Consider the following 14,941-nt stretch of genomic DNA (forward strand, 5'->3'; position numbering starts at 1 on the left):
CACCCAACCACTCCATCCCTCCCACCCCCCACCACTCCAGCAACCCTCAGTTTGTTTCCTGAAATTAAGAATTCCTCGTATCAGTGAGATCATATGATGCTTGTCTTTCTCCGATTGACTTATTTTGCTTAGCATAATACCCTCTAGTTCCATCCACGTCGTTGCAAATGGCAAGATTTGGGTGTTTTTTTTTTTTTTTTTTAATGGCTGCATAATATTCCATTGTATATATATACACCACATCTTCTTTATCCATCCATCTATTTATGGACATCTTGGCTCTTTCCATAGTTTGGCTATTGTGGACACTGCTGCTATAAACATTGGGATGCATGTGCCCCTTCAGATCACTACATTTGTATCTTTGGGGTAAATACCCAGTAGTGCAATTTGACATGATTTATTTTAAACAAGTATCCTCAGTAAAAATTACTTTTTCTTTTTCAACAAGAAAGTTTTTTACTTGAAGCATACTTCAGAATACATGGTTCTAAAAGTATATATATAAAACATTCCATCCAAGAAAAACAGAATACACATTTTCTTCAAGTACACACAGAAGAATCCCCCAATTAAATCACATAAAAAGACACCTAACAAATATTACAAATTTAAGAAGACTGAAATCATACCAAGTATATTTTCCAATCACAATGGTACAAAACTAAAGATCAACAATAAAACAATGTTGGAAAAGCTACACTGTAAATATTATTTAATATGTAAGTATTAAACAACACACTACTGCACAAGCAATGGGCCAAATAAGAAATCAAACATAAAAGCCATTCTGTTGGGTGCTCTGTACTGTACTTACTTCTGTACTGAATATGTTAAAGGGTTAAAAACATACACAGTCCCTGCACTTAAAGTACATTAGAGTACAGTTTGAGACAAAAAATAAGTAGAAACTAACAATATCAGACAGAATATATGGACTCACTGATTTGAAGGTTAGGTTCTAAAATTGGGGAATAAGGTAAAAATCATACATAATAAAGTTATCTTTAAATTCAAGCCCCTCAGACAAACATAAATTCTTTCTGCTATCAGTCCAACTCAGCCAATTTCCCCTACTGCAAGGCTAGTTTATGGTTTCTTTGGCTAATGCATCAAATGAACTACTTAATTTGAATATAAAGTCATGCTACACCAAAAATATCCATGACCTCTAGGACTCTCAACTTGGTAAAATGCTCACACCTAACAGCAGATTCATTTTCCTGTTCATCCAATGAATAGGCAGGGTTGGCTCAGTATTTAAATTATTTCATCTTTTTCCCAGGTACAGACTGTTGCATTCACTTAAAGAAATCACAACTTGTTAAGTCGATAAGCTGTCATGGCTGTAAGTTAATAAGGGATAAGTCAATGATGATGGTATCACTAGGACTGACTAGCTTCCCTGCTGAGTAGTGAAAAGCAGGAGGGACAGGTATACTCCAAGATGGGCTCGATTTCCAACAGGGGAGAAGTCTTGATCTTCCTTAGGTGATCTGGACAGGAAAAAAAATCTAGAGATGATTAAGTCAGAAAGGAGGTCATTATAGTAAAAGGGCTGAAGAGAGATGTGGGGTGGGGATGGTGGTGATGGGGGAGTCTACATCTATATAATTCTTAGAAGACAGAACAAGGATCAAGTAATAAAGCAGCCTTTATTACACTACCCTCCCTCCCCACCCCAGGTACTAAAGACAGTACTGATTGACGAAGCAATTTATAATGCAGTCACTGAACATGTGATAGGGAGGGGAAGCAAAGAGACGTGTGTGGGTCTGCGTCTGTGCGCATGTAAGAGAGAGAAGGTGAAGAGGGAAGAGGAGGGAGAGAAGAGAAAAAGACCAGTATTTTAGAGCAAGCTGCAACAAGAATAATAAGACATCTGTTCTTACATATGTTAACTAACTAGAATTTAAATAAAAATTTGAAAAAGAAAAAAAAAGACATCTGTTCTCACAATGGTCACTCATCCCAGGAATGGTTATTTTACAACAACTAGAATTCCACAGTAAAGTTTATAAATGCTTAATACTGAACCATCTTTGCAGCAAGGGTACAAAATTTTAACAGGTACACTGGAGATAGGCTGAGGAATCCTAGAAACAACTAAGCAACTGGCCTAAGTATCTAGAAAGGTTGAATGTTAGGGAAGGGCAAGAACCAAAGATACCATACACTAGGAAGTCAACCCACTTTAAATCCTTTTGGAAGGAAGAGAAATAATGGGTGAAAGGTATACAACTTTCTCAATTTACAGATATTAAGATACTGCTGTTTGTTATTACTCATCTTGCCAAAAGCCAACGAACAAAGAGAAAACTTTAGAAATAGCCAACAAAACCACTGCTTAGTTGAATAGTGTAAAGCAACTGTATTTGGTGGAGGGGTGGGTGGATAGAATTGTGGCCTCCTTGCTGTAATTTTTATACTTCATGTATTTAATATAGCCTTATTTCAGATAAGTAAATTATTTTCCTGGTTTATATGATGAAATTTAAATAGGTACTGTGTCAATGGCGTTCCTTCGTCCCTTCCCCCAAAAAGAAAAGAGCTACCATGATGTCTGGATGCTCAACCATCTGTACAAGCATAAGAACCATCAAATATACACAAGCACCTATTAAATCTCCAAGTCTGTGGATGATGCTTTTTAAGTTTTTTTGACTCGTGAAATGCCAAGATCTCACAGGGTCTCACTGAGAATATGACATATGAAAGGGAGAAATAAAAGGAAGAAGAAAATCAAATGCTGCTTACAGAATCACAAAACATCCAGGAATCACTTATGACGAACACTATGAAACTGAGCTTTGAACTGCACGTGCCACGGCATACTGGCATGCCAGGAATGGGTTGTAAGTTTGAGTGGATACTGCAAAGCACCCAAATCTGTTACCCTCCCATCATGAACAACCTGTTTACCTCAGTGTGCCGTACTGAACCTAACTGCTTTCTAGGGGTACCATGATGTGCAAAAGGTGAGGAAAAAGCATGGCATGCTCCCATACCACACTATACCCCAGCAAGGTTGACCAAATACAGGTATCAGTTTTTGGAAAATTGTAATAAATCCACTTCTAGAAAAAATATATCCTCCTAATGTTCCATACCATTTTTAAAAAATAGAGGTGATGACTGCAGAAAGTCCACAACAGTGCTGTTCAACAGAACTGTGTTAGAATGGAAGTGTCCTGTATCTGCACTGTTTAATATAGTCATCACAAGCCACACTTGGTTCCCACACTGAACAGACTAAGTCTAAAACATTACAGGGTGGACACTGACTTCTAATGCAAAGCCAAGAATGCTGGACCGAAGATAATTTTGAACCTTTGAACAATGAGCTATGGGTAAAATAAAACAACTATCTTACAACACATGGGCTGCTGTCCCAAGGAGCAGCAGGATGAAAATATAAATGTGTTTCATGAAAATTTAGATTCCTGGATACTAGTTTTAAAACAAACTATTAATGAAAACTTGAGAACACTTTACTTCTGAGATTAAAGTAACTATAACATACTTTTAAAAAGCAAAGACATTAACCTCACTGTTATGAGTCATACTACTAAACTCAAGGGATGGCCCATCAACTGGGCCATATTCTCCCAAACCAATAGCAACAAACAAAAATTAAAGAACAAAAACTTCCTCTTTTAAAGAAAAAAATAAGATATTTCCTATGGCCAATAAAAATGTTATTTCACAATGAAAAAACTGCCTGTTAATCTTATAAAAAGAACATTCTAATTTAGTTAATAAAAAGGACTCCCTGGGCGCCTGGGTGGCTCAGTTGGTTAAGCGACTGCCTTAGGCTCAGGTCATGATCCTGGAGTCCCGGGATCGAGTCCCGCATCGGGCTCCCTGCTGAGCAGGGAGCCTGCTTCTCCCTCTGACCCTCCCGACCCTCCCCCCTCTCATGCTCTCTCTCTGTCTCTCTCTCTCAAATAAATAAAATCTTAAAAAAAAAAAAAAAGGACTCCCTTTCAACTGCCCTCCTGTGCACTAAGTCAACACACAGCAATTTTAGACAGAGACTGAATTCCAAGCAACATAAAGACAGCACTTAAAGGCACAATCAAATTTTTAGTGAGAACTTAACAGGCACTATGTTTTTGACCTTTATTGTTAAATCTTATCTACTGTTAATAAAAACCAAGGATTTATAATGTATTATATAAAATGAAACTCATTTCTTCCAACGTTTTCCTTTCCTTCTAAACCATCAGTAGCCGGGTTTCATTCTAAGAAGGCGAAATAACTGCTTTCTTTTGGAGGCGGAGCGGTAGTTAGTTGGTGGTAACCATGACAACAGCAGTATTATTGGTCTGGTTTTATTTCACCAGATATAACATTTCCTTCTTGTTACCTATCTTCCCTATTTCTTAAGTGGTATAATAAACAGGGTACAGAAATATAACATTCTCAGCATAAAAATCAGACAAGAGAAAATTTATGGTATATATACATAGTAGTAATGAGCAATAACTGCCACATATTAGGTGAGCAAACAATTATTAGCTCTGACATGTGGGTGAAGGTGAGGATGAGGGTTAGGATTGGTCATTTGCTTCTGGCCATGAGGGAAAACAAGACAGTCTTGATGCATCCTCTTGCTGGGAAGGACTAGAAAACGGGAACAAAATACTTTTCAAAATACTGTTGAATCCTTTAGACAAGAAAAAGAAATGGAATCGTGTATTTAACCCACTCTACTTTAGGGCAGTACAGTCAGACAGGAAGAATTCAAATACAGACCAGCACTGTCACTTAGCTGTGGAGAGAGAAACTGGGGGTTAGAGAAAGCAGAATCAGCTGGAATTTGTGGCAGAGTATCAAAAGAAAGTTGGAGGGATTTACAGAGAGGACACTTAGGATCCTTAAATGAATACCCATCTGAGCATTCCATAAGGCCTAGGAAAGAACCACCAAAAAGCTTATGAGGGCTCAAAATTGTTAAGAACCCCTACCAGCTGAGGGGCGCCTGGGTGGCTCAGTTGTTAAGCGTCTGCCTTCGGCTCAGCTCACGATCCCAGGGGTCCTGGGATGGAGCCCTACATCGGGCTCCCTGCTCTGCAGGAAGCCTGCTTCTCCTTCTCCGACTCCCTCTGCTTGTGTTCCCTCTCTCACTGTGTCTCTGTAAAATAAATAAATAAAATCTTAAAAAAAAAAAAAAGATCCCTACCAGCTGGAACAGAGAAACCTCATAATTAATGAGGCACAGATAAAGTCTTCAGAAGAGCATCACCTTAGTAGTGGGACTAAATCAGAACTAAAGACTGAATTTGTCCTAACAAAGCTAAAAGTAAACTTTAAAAGAATCAAATTTACTTCAAGTAACGATGTGCTAGAATAAAATCCAACACTCAACAATGTAAATTCACAATGTTTGGCATCCAATCCAAAATCACCAGAATGTAAAGAAGTAGGTTATGTGACTCATAACCAGAAGAAAAATAAACCAATGGAACCAGAAATGACAAAAATGATGGAATTAGTAAGGTCCCAGCAGACAAGAACCTTGAAACAGCTGTTGTAAATATGCCCCAGAACACAGAATTAAGAACATGTTGAGAAATAGAAGAGAAAAAACAAAGAAGGAACACCTAGAAATGAAAAATATACTGGATGACATTAACAGATGAGATACTGCAGTAGAAAAGATCAAGAACTTGAAGGGCTAGCAATAGGGGAGGAAATTAAAAAAAAAAGGGCAGGAGCAAAGCAGGAAAAAAGAACAAAGACCTGACTTGTAGGATACTAATGGGTATCTACCACATGGGTCACTGCAGTCCCAGAAAAAAAGGTGGGATATATATATATATTTTTTAAAAAGACCAGTATGTAAACTTTCAAGCATGATGACACTATATGTAGAATAACCACAAGAGATCAGTTATAAATGCAGACTTATACAGGTATATAATAGTGGTAACTCAAAAACCATCAATAGCCTGCACTGGTGATGTGACTTTGCAAAATCATGAAGAATCCTTTGTAAAATTCTAGTATTTCAGGGGTGCCTGGGTGGCACAGTCAGTTGAGTGTACAACTCTTGGTTTTGGCTCAGGTCATGATCTCAGGGACCTGGGATTGAGCCCTGCGTAAGGCTCTGTGCTTGGCACGGAGGCTGCTTGGGACTCTCTCTGCCCTTCCTCCCTGCTCACTCTTTCTAGAATAAATCTTTTAAAAAAATTCTAATATTTCAAAGCAGAATCTTCCCCTGATTTACACAGTAAACCTCAGTATGTACATTAAACTCATGCAAAAAAATACTTGATAAATAAAAAGAGTTATATTTCAGGCTCAGAATAAGTAAGTTTTTTTCAGCATCATGAAGATTTGGCAGAATATTCTAAGTCATGCAGAGCAGGATGATTTTTTCTTGTTCAAGACTGTCCTGCAAACTACCAAATAGCTAACATACCTGGCCAATGCCTAGTAAATGCCAATAATGCCTCCAATCATCGGTTGAATTAAGTAAAAAAGAATTCAATAGAACAAGAGTTTATAATGTGTGTATTTGATAAAAAGTGTGGTAGAGATGTTAACAGTCATGAATCTTTACACCCAGAGATTTTTAATATATATTATTCAGGGTTATTAGAAATACAGGAATTGACAAAAATTTTAACTACAGTGTAAGACTGACATATGCTTCTCCATGCCTGACAGATTTAAAAAAGGGGACAGGGAAGAAGGGGGGGGGGAAGTATACACATTGGAAAGATACAATTGATACACACCTGCAGAGAACTTTATACCAATATAAAAAATTAGTATCTTCCAAAGAGCTATGCAATTTTTAAAAAACTCATCCATTGAGCCACAGACAGTCCCTTAAAGAATTCTAATTACAAATTTAAAGACCACATTCTCTAACCACAATAAAATTAGCTAAAGATTAAGAACCACTGGTTCTAACTAACCACTTGGTAATCTTACAATTCTAAGGCAAAAGATAAAAACCAGTACTGCAATAAAAATACTTAAAAACATTTACAGGAAACGAAGTATATAAATATTTAAGACAGAATTGTTTTTGTAAAAAAACAATACAGTGATCACTTTAACCAACTTAAAAAAACTGAAAGAATAAGAAAACGTGAAATCCCACCACTAAGAGATAACCACAGGTGACAGCTAAACAGTCTTTTAGCAAACTTGCACAAATTATAAAATATGTATACGATGTATTTATATACACTATGATTTCTGTAAAATCTGTAATGGAATTATAATAACTTTACTCTTTGTTTTAATCTCACAAACTGCTTTGTAAAAAAAGACAATCATCACTCTTAACCCCACTTCTGAGAGAACCACTATTATTATATCAGTATATATCCCTCCAAAGTTTGTCCATGTATACCTTACATTCTCAGGGCAAAAAAATAAAAACTATTTGTATTAAGAAAGAATGTCTACATTATATCACTGAGTTTAAAAAAATTACAAAGCATATTTGATCCTACTTGTGCGGCATAAATAAAACAATCAGAGCATTATGGAATTAGTTTCCAGAGCTCAGACAGGGAGTCCAGGTTAACACATCTATAGCCATTACCGTAACAGTAACCTGAAAACTCTGACAAAGATGAATCTCTACAAGGTAAAATAAGTAATGAGATACCACTACACACCATCTGAATGACTCAAATTTAAAAGAGAAAAAAGATGACAATGCCTAGTGCTAATTATGAGCAACAGGACTCTTACATATAGCTGATGGGAATGGCACATCCACTTTGGGGGAAAAAAGTTTTGGCAGTTTCTTATAAAGTTAAAACACCACATGACCTAAAAATCGTAATACTAGATACCCAAGTGAAACAAAAACCAATGGTCACATAAAATCTGGATGCAAATGTTTATAGCAGCTTTATTTGTAATCACCAAAAACCGGACACAACCCCAAACTGGGGAATAAACAGAATACAATATAGCCATACAATGAAATACCACTCAGCAATAAAAAGGAACTACTGATAAAAGCAGTAACATGGATTAAACTCAAAATGCATTGTGCTAAGCTAAAGAAACCAGATCAAAGGTTACATACTATATAATTCCATTTATCTGACATTCTGGAAAAGGCACGACTAGAAGGACAGAAAACAGATCAGTGTTTGCTTAGGAGTTGGGTGGAGGTTGACTTACAAAGGGACGTGAAAACTTTTTGGAATGATGGAACTGCTTTTCATCTTGGGAGTGATTAAACGTCTGTATGGTTTTGTTTTTTTTAAGATTTTTATTTATTTGAGAGAGAGAGCATGTGCACAAGGTAGAGGGGCAGAGGGAGAGGGAGTCTTAGACTCCGCACTGAGCCTGGAACCCGACATGGGGCTCAATCTTACACCCTGAGATTACGACCTGTGCTGAAACCAAGAGTCGGATTCTCAAATGACTGTGCCACCCAGGCACCCCATCTGTATGTTTTTTTAAAAATCAAACTTTGAAGAACTGTATGCTAAAAAGGGTGAATTTCACTGTTTGCAAATTGTATCATAAGAAAACAATATGAACCTTTGTCCTAAATATACCATCTTCCTTTCTAGTACCATAGCACTGGCCAAATTCTCTAGAAAGGCTGATGTTTTACATACAGCTTCCACATTTATACTTATGCCCACTCTTATGCTGCCTTCTTTAGCTTGGGTGTGTTGTCTGCCTTGCTTGAAATATCACCTTTCCTATCCCCATTCCCTTAGCCCTTCTGTATGTGGCCCACCAGGAAAAAAAAAAAAATTTTGTATTAGGTTTTGGAGGGGTAGAAATACGCCAGAGGGATAACATATATAGACGTAATAAAAGAAAAATGTGATTTTTACACAATAACTAAAGACAAGTGGACTAGGAAAAAATACTTGTATTTCCAAAAACAGCTAATACAACATGGTAAGACAATTCACAGAAGAGCAATACTGGTAAAATATAAGAAAATATCCACTCAAAATTAAATTAATTTTTAATTAAGATACCATTTCTTATCTATTAAACTAGAGGAAAAAATATAAATTGTTCTACCTACATTGTAGAGAGAAGTGTATCTGGTTATTTTGGAAAACTATTTGATAATTTAAATCAACAGCCACAAAGCACTGATTCTCTTGGAATCAAGAGACTGGAATCAAGGTTCCAGAAGTCATCCTATCAAAATAATCCAAAAATTTAAAAAAATGTATAAAGATGCTCACTAATGTCTTCCAGTTATCTAAAGTGTTAGAGAATATAAGGGAAACATCCGATGTTCTTATTCTGCCAATATCCTTTCATATTTTGCTCTAATTTTTCTTGAAATCCTCCTCCCTTTCCACTCTTTTCCCTTGGCCCTTCATTAACCATTAGGCAAGAAGGTGGCGGCACCTGGAGATGTAGTCTCAGCTGTACTATTAAGATATAATTCGACCTTGAGTAAGTCAGTTATGAACTTCAAAATTTGCAAAGAAACAATGGACAGAGCATATATAACATGTATTCAGATACTTAACACATCTAGGGGAGGAAGAAAACAGGATAATGGCAGGAGAAAAATAATGTGCTTCTTTCAGGCAACTTGGAATATGGAAAATTAAAGACCTGAAAGGACAATACAGCTGCAAATGCTGCGTAACTCCACCCATGACCATGGATCTCTGTTAGTCCACTAGTCCAGACCGCACTCTGACAAAAATGGATCTCAGATTTCTTTCTTTGTAACCTGGAATTCATCAGCCAACAGTGGTTTAACACGTTACTTTCTGTAAGTTATATGCCAATCAATGGTGAAATCAGAACGGAACTGAGGCAATGAAGCATGATTCTGCTCTGCTCAACTCCTGCCACTGCTACAGCGGTAAACCATGGTACTAGAGATTCTACGTCACTGATCACTACTCACTCTCCTTTTATGAGATGGGGTCTTTCTCACTTTTAAAGTCACACACATAGAAGTCACAGGCTACTTAACCGCAAGTGATAATGCATGTAACACATAACAGAGAAGTTCCCCATTTTTCAAGACACCTGAGGATGATTTTTCAAACATCACTGAACAAAAGCTACACAGCACAAAAGTTAACTAAGCTGAACCTCTGTTTTCCATAAATTAATTTTAGCATAATTTTAGATTTACATAAGAGTCGCAAAGACAGTAATACAGACAGTTCCCGTACACCTTCAACCCAGGTATTTCCTTATTTGTTAGCATCTTATATTTGCTATGGTTTATCTGTCACAACTGAAGAGCCAACACTGGAATATTAACTAAACTCCACACTTCATTCAGCTTTCACTCATTTTTCTCCAGTGTCCTTTATCAGTTCCAGGACCCCATCCAGGATCCCACATTACATTTAGTCCTCTTGTCTCTAGCTTCCTCTGGTCTGTGACAGTTTCTCAGACTTCTCTTGTTTTGGATGACCTTCACAGTTCTGAAGAGTACTGGCCAGGTACTTTACAGTATGTCCCTAAAGTTGAGACGGTTTTTCTCATGGCCACACTTGCTCTTATGGCTTACTGGCAGGAAGATCACAGAGGTAAAATGTCATTCTTATCGTATCAGGCCAGGGTACATTTTAACAATATTACTTATTGATGACTGCCAGGTTTCTCCACTATAAAGTCATCCCCTCCCCCCATAAGGTAGGAAGTCATTAAGTCCAGCCCACATTTAAGGATTGGGGGTGTTAAGCTCCACCCCTTTGAGGAGGAGTATCTACATAAATTACTTGAAATTCTTCTGTTGGGGACATGTGTCTCCCCTCCCCCACTTATTTATCTATATGAACTCATATTTATTTATTTCATACTTTGGGTTATAATCTTACTATGTCATTTATTGTGTTGTTCAAATTATTCCAGATTTGGTCATTGAGAGCCCTTTCAGGTTGGCTCCTGCATCCCTTTGTGGGATGCTCCCATCCTTCTGTTTTTTTGGGGCACTTCAGGAACTTTTAACAAATGTGTAACTTTCATATATCCTTAATATTACCACAAATTAAACATGACTTCTAACTTTTTCATTCTATAGTTACATACTAACTATGTAGGAGTTCTGAAGAGAAGAATAAACCATATTGAGAACAAAAGGAGTAAATACTGTAAAGGTCAGCAACGTAACTAAATTCTCATCCATGGAGTATCTGACCAGGACTAAGACTTCTGTCCTGAAATAGATTTTTCATTTGATCAGCTGAGGTTCTAAAACTTAAATTGTATGTTAGCTTTCTTAGAAGTTTTAACATGCCTGCAATTTGGACTTCTGCATACTGATCTGTACTCATTGTTCTCTTTTCAGAAGCTGGGGAGGTGGGGGGTCAGAACACAGAGGGTATACTGATCACCTTTAGCTCTGCTAAAGTCAAGGGCCTGCTGTCAGAATGTTCTGATAGCACAGAAATTCATTCTCATTTTGATCTCGTTTGCTTCAACACTCAGAGCTCCCACTAAGAAGCATGCCATTTTGTTTGAACACAACCTATCTTCATGATCTTTTCCCCTTTATTAGTTCAATATACCCTAATACAGCAAACACTGAATTTAGGATTGACCCCACATAGCTAATTAGAGTATGATTAACCCAAATTTCTTCTCAAAGGTAACTAACTACTCCCCAAAGAAAATATTTTTCTGGATAATGCATCTATAAAATGCTAGTTTCTTGCTAGCTTCTTTCTTGTAGGCTAGCTTCAGGTTCAGTTATTTCCCATTATGATGCTCCTTTGTCACTGCTGACCTCTAGAGGGAGCTCAAAGTTTTTGTTACCTTTTCTCAAAGGTCAGTCCGCTCCTCCCAGAAATGTGGTCTATTCAAGATTTCAGAACATATTATGGCTTAAAAAGCAAGTTGAGTGTGTGCCATCCCTTTAGCAATCTCTTGCTCCTGTGAAGGAAGTAAGGTCTGACCCACTCACCAGCTCCTGGGGGAGTGGGCTCCAACCATTTCTTTCTGTTTCCCTTCTAGACTCTCCTCTCTTTCCCACTTGGCACTGACTAGGGCATATTACTATAGCCAGAGAGGCTGATCGGAGGATGGCTGTAAGAAGTAGGGGCAAATGCTTTCTTCTTGCGGACTCTTGTTACTTTCAGTGAAGCAGGCCAGTGCGTCTCGATCTTCCTTATGTCAGGGCATACACAGAATACAGTATTTGTATGGCACACTAGTATAAAAGATTAGGCTGTTCATGTCTGTTCAGTCAGAAACTCTAGTCAGCTAAGTAACCCCCCATCCAGCCCAGCAAGTATCCCCAGGAAAAAGAGATCATTATCTTAGCACACCTGTAATACATTCTTGGGGCCACATCAGTAAAAAACTAGTAGAGGAAATGATGAGAAGTCAGACTGGACATTTTTTCACTTCACCTGCCTATATGAACCCGAGGAAGTAACTAAGGCTTTTAAAGACTCAGTTTCCTCATCTTTAAATACCTATCTCACAGATTTGCTTTGAGGGCTAACCAAGCAATAAATGTAAAGAAATGAGCACTGAATGTGGCACACAGTAGGCACACTGGTAAGCAGAAGATGTTAGCTGGGCTTTGCTGCGCAAAGAAACAAGCATTTACCGTATCTGTTTCTAGGCTATTGAGACCAACCTGGGTTAGGTAAAGTTCTCCAAAGGGTCCGACAAAGCTCCCTGGAGCCTGAGGCTATGAGGCTAACTCCCAAACTACTAAGTGTTAAAACTGCCCCGCTTTGCTGCTGCTTTGCATATACAGATACTTTTGACTTAAGATGGGATTACAGCCCAATAAACCCATCGTAAATTGAAAATATCGTGAAGTTCAAATGCATTTAAATGCACCTAACCTACCAAACATCATAGCTCAGCCCCACCTACCTTAAATGTGCTCAGAACACTTACATTAGCCTATAGTTGGCAAAATTATCTAATACAAAGCCTGTTTGATAATGAAGTGTTGAATAGCTCATGTAAGTTATTGAATAACTATCCTGACAGTGAAAAATAAATGGCTGTATGGGTACAGATTCATTGTTAAGTGTATTGGCTATTTACCCTTGTGGTCACATGGCCAACTGGGAGTGAATATCATACCATGTATCGCTAGCCCAGGAAAAGATAAAAATTCAAAGTACAACATCTACTGAATGCATACAGCTTTCGTACCACCATAAAGTTGAAAAATCTTAAGTCAAACCATCATTAAGTCAGCAACCGTCTGTACACTCATGAAGCCTCAGGCTGAAGCAGGACTGGTCGTGGGTAAGATTCTGTACTCCTAGGTCTCTGGACCAAAATATCACTTTGATTAAACCATGATTTCCAATAATAAAGTAACTGCTAACAGCCTTTATAATAACCTTTTTCAACCTCTGACTCAGTGAACAGGAACATGTTATGTGATAGGCTCAACAAAGACCACTGGCTATTGATGCTCATACAGAACCTACATTGTAATGTTGCCATGAGAGTCAGGGTCCATAGGGTAATTTCCAGAGATGTGTTCTGGAACCAGTCTCCCTTCTTTTTAACTTGTTCCTGGATAATCTGATATCATGTTTGGATAAAATGGAATGGAACCATACCCTCCTGCAACAAAGAACAGAAAGATAAACAGTTGCTAATACATTTACTCTATAGGTGTGATCTTAACAAACAAGCCTTGGTGTATTAATGTTATATAATGCTAGAACGAAGAACTCAAAATTGACCATTCCAAACCTAAAGTAACTGGCTCATAATTCATTCCACAAAGCAAATCACCTCATTAAGTTGCCTTATCAAAATATAATGCATATAGTTTCCACGGAGATTATACAAAGTAGTACTGCACAAAGCTTATACATCTATGCATGCCTTAAGGTATTTTTATAACCAGAATGGGCATCTGGTTATTAATATCTGCTTAAAATCTTTACAAACTAGGATTATTATGGCCATGCTTTACGAACCAGAAAGCCCTTCGTTGTCCAACTGTCCTGGCAAAGTCACACCCAACTCTATTTTGTTTTGACAGGATTCCTCCCGCTCACCTACGAACTGCTCACCTACAAACCCCAGTACAAAAGAGCAACCTGTTTACAGAAAGAAGTTAAGAGTTCATTAAGATATGTTACAGAAAGTTTTACAGACTTTACCCCAACAATAAAAGGGAGCCCACTGGGAAGTTTTAAATACCCGGAAGTGTTAAATACAAGTAATCCAATTAGATGTGCCTTTAGATTACTCAGGCTGAAGTGAAGAAAACTGGGAACCGGGAGAATGGCAAAAGTAGAGAGAAATCTAGAGACAAATTCTGGTAAGCAATGATAGTGATCTGAGCCAGTATCCTACAGTAACAATATTAGCATAAGTAGCAAACATTTAAAATGCACTTACGGTATGTTAGGTATTTAACCCTCACAACAAACCTATAAAATTGGTCTTATTAATATTAACTATTTTATTAACTAAACCACAGAGGCAAAAAGAGGGGACAGAAGTACAGAGATTTTAAAATACATCTGTGAGGGGCGCCTGGGTGGCTCAGTCATTAAGCGTCTGCCTTCGGCTCAGGTCATAATCCCAGGGTCCTGGGATGGAGCCCCGTGTCAGGCTCCCTGCTCAGTGGGAAACCTGCTTCTCCCTCTCCCACTCCCCTTGCTTGTGTTCCTGCTCTCGCTCTCTCTCTCTGTCAAATAAATAAAATCTTTAAAAAATAAATAAAAAATATAATAAAATACATCTATGAAGTATATAATGCAAGACTTGATCACTGATAAGGTGTGGAGAGCTAAAGATGAAAGCAAGAATAATAATGTCCAGTTTCTCATGGTGGTTGAAGGTACTTAATACCATTAATAGACTGATATTTGTCTTATATTAAGCATTATTTAACAGGCATCTAAATGGCAGATACAACTTTGGTTTAAAGAAAAAAGTTAACCTCCATTGGCTAAATAATATAGAAGATTATGTCATGAATGACAAGGCACCAAAGCACCAAAATGCTCGACCAAAA

General features: G+C 37.7%; 1 protein-coding gene across 2 annotated transcripts in view; it reads right to left on the reverse strand.

The window, feature by feature from the left end:
• Window positions 1-14,941, reverse strand: part of PPP2R2A (protein phosphatase 2 regulatory subunit Balpha) — an 84,374-nt gene that overhangs the window by 35,583 nt on the left and 33,850 nt on the right. Inside the window, exon 3 of one of the 2 annotated variants that reach the window (XM_064585359.1) lies at window positions 13,392-13,530. The exons of the other annotated variant lie outside the window; for it this stretch is intronic. Coding sequence (XP_064441429.1) covers window positions 13,392-13,407 — 16 coding nt within the window. The 5' untranslated portion in view covers window positions 13,408-13,530. The remainder of the gene's footprint in view (window positions 1-13,391; window positions 13,531-14,941) is intronic. 2 annotated transcript variants of the gene reach the window in all.

The sequence above is a fragment of the Mirounga angustirostris genome, unplaced genomic scaffold, assembly GCF_029215605.1.
Source record: "Mirounga angustirostris isolate CCGP_5_RB_7025 unplaced genomic scaffold, mMirAng1.0.hap1 SCAF_2, whole genome shotgun sequence".
NCBI classification, from domain to species: Eukaryota; Metazoa; Chordata; class Mammalia; order Carnivora; family Phocidae; genus Mirounga; species Mirounga angustirostris.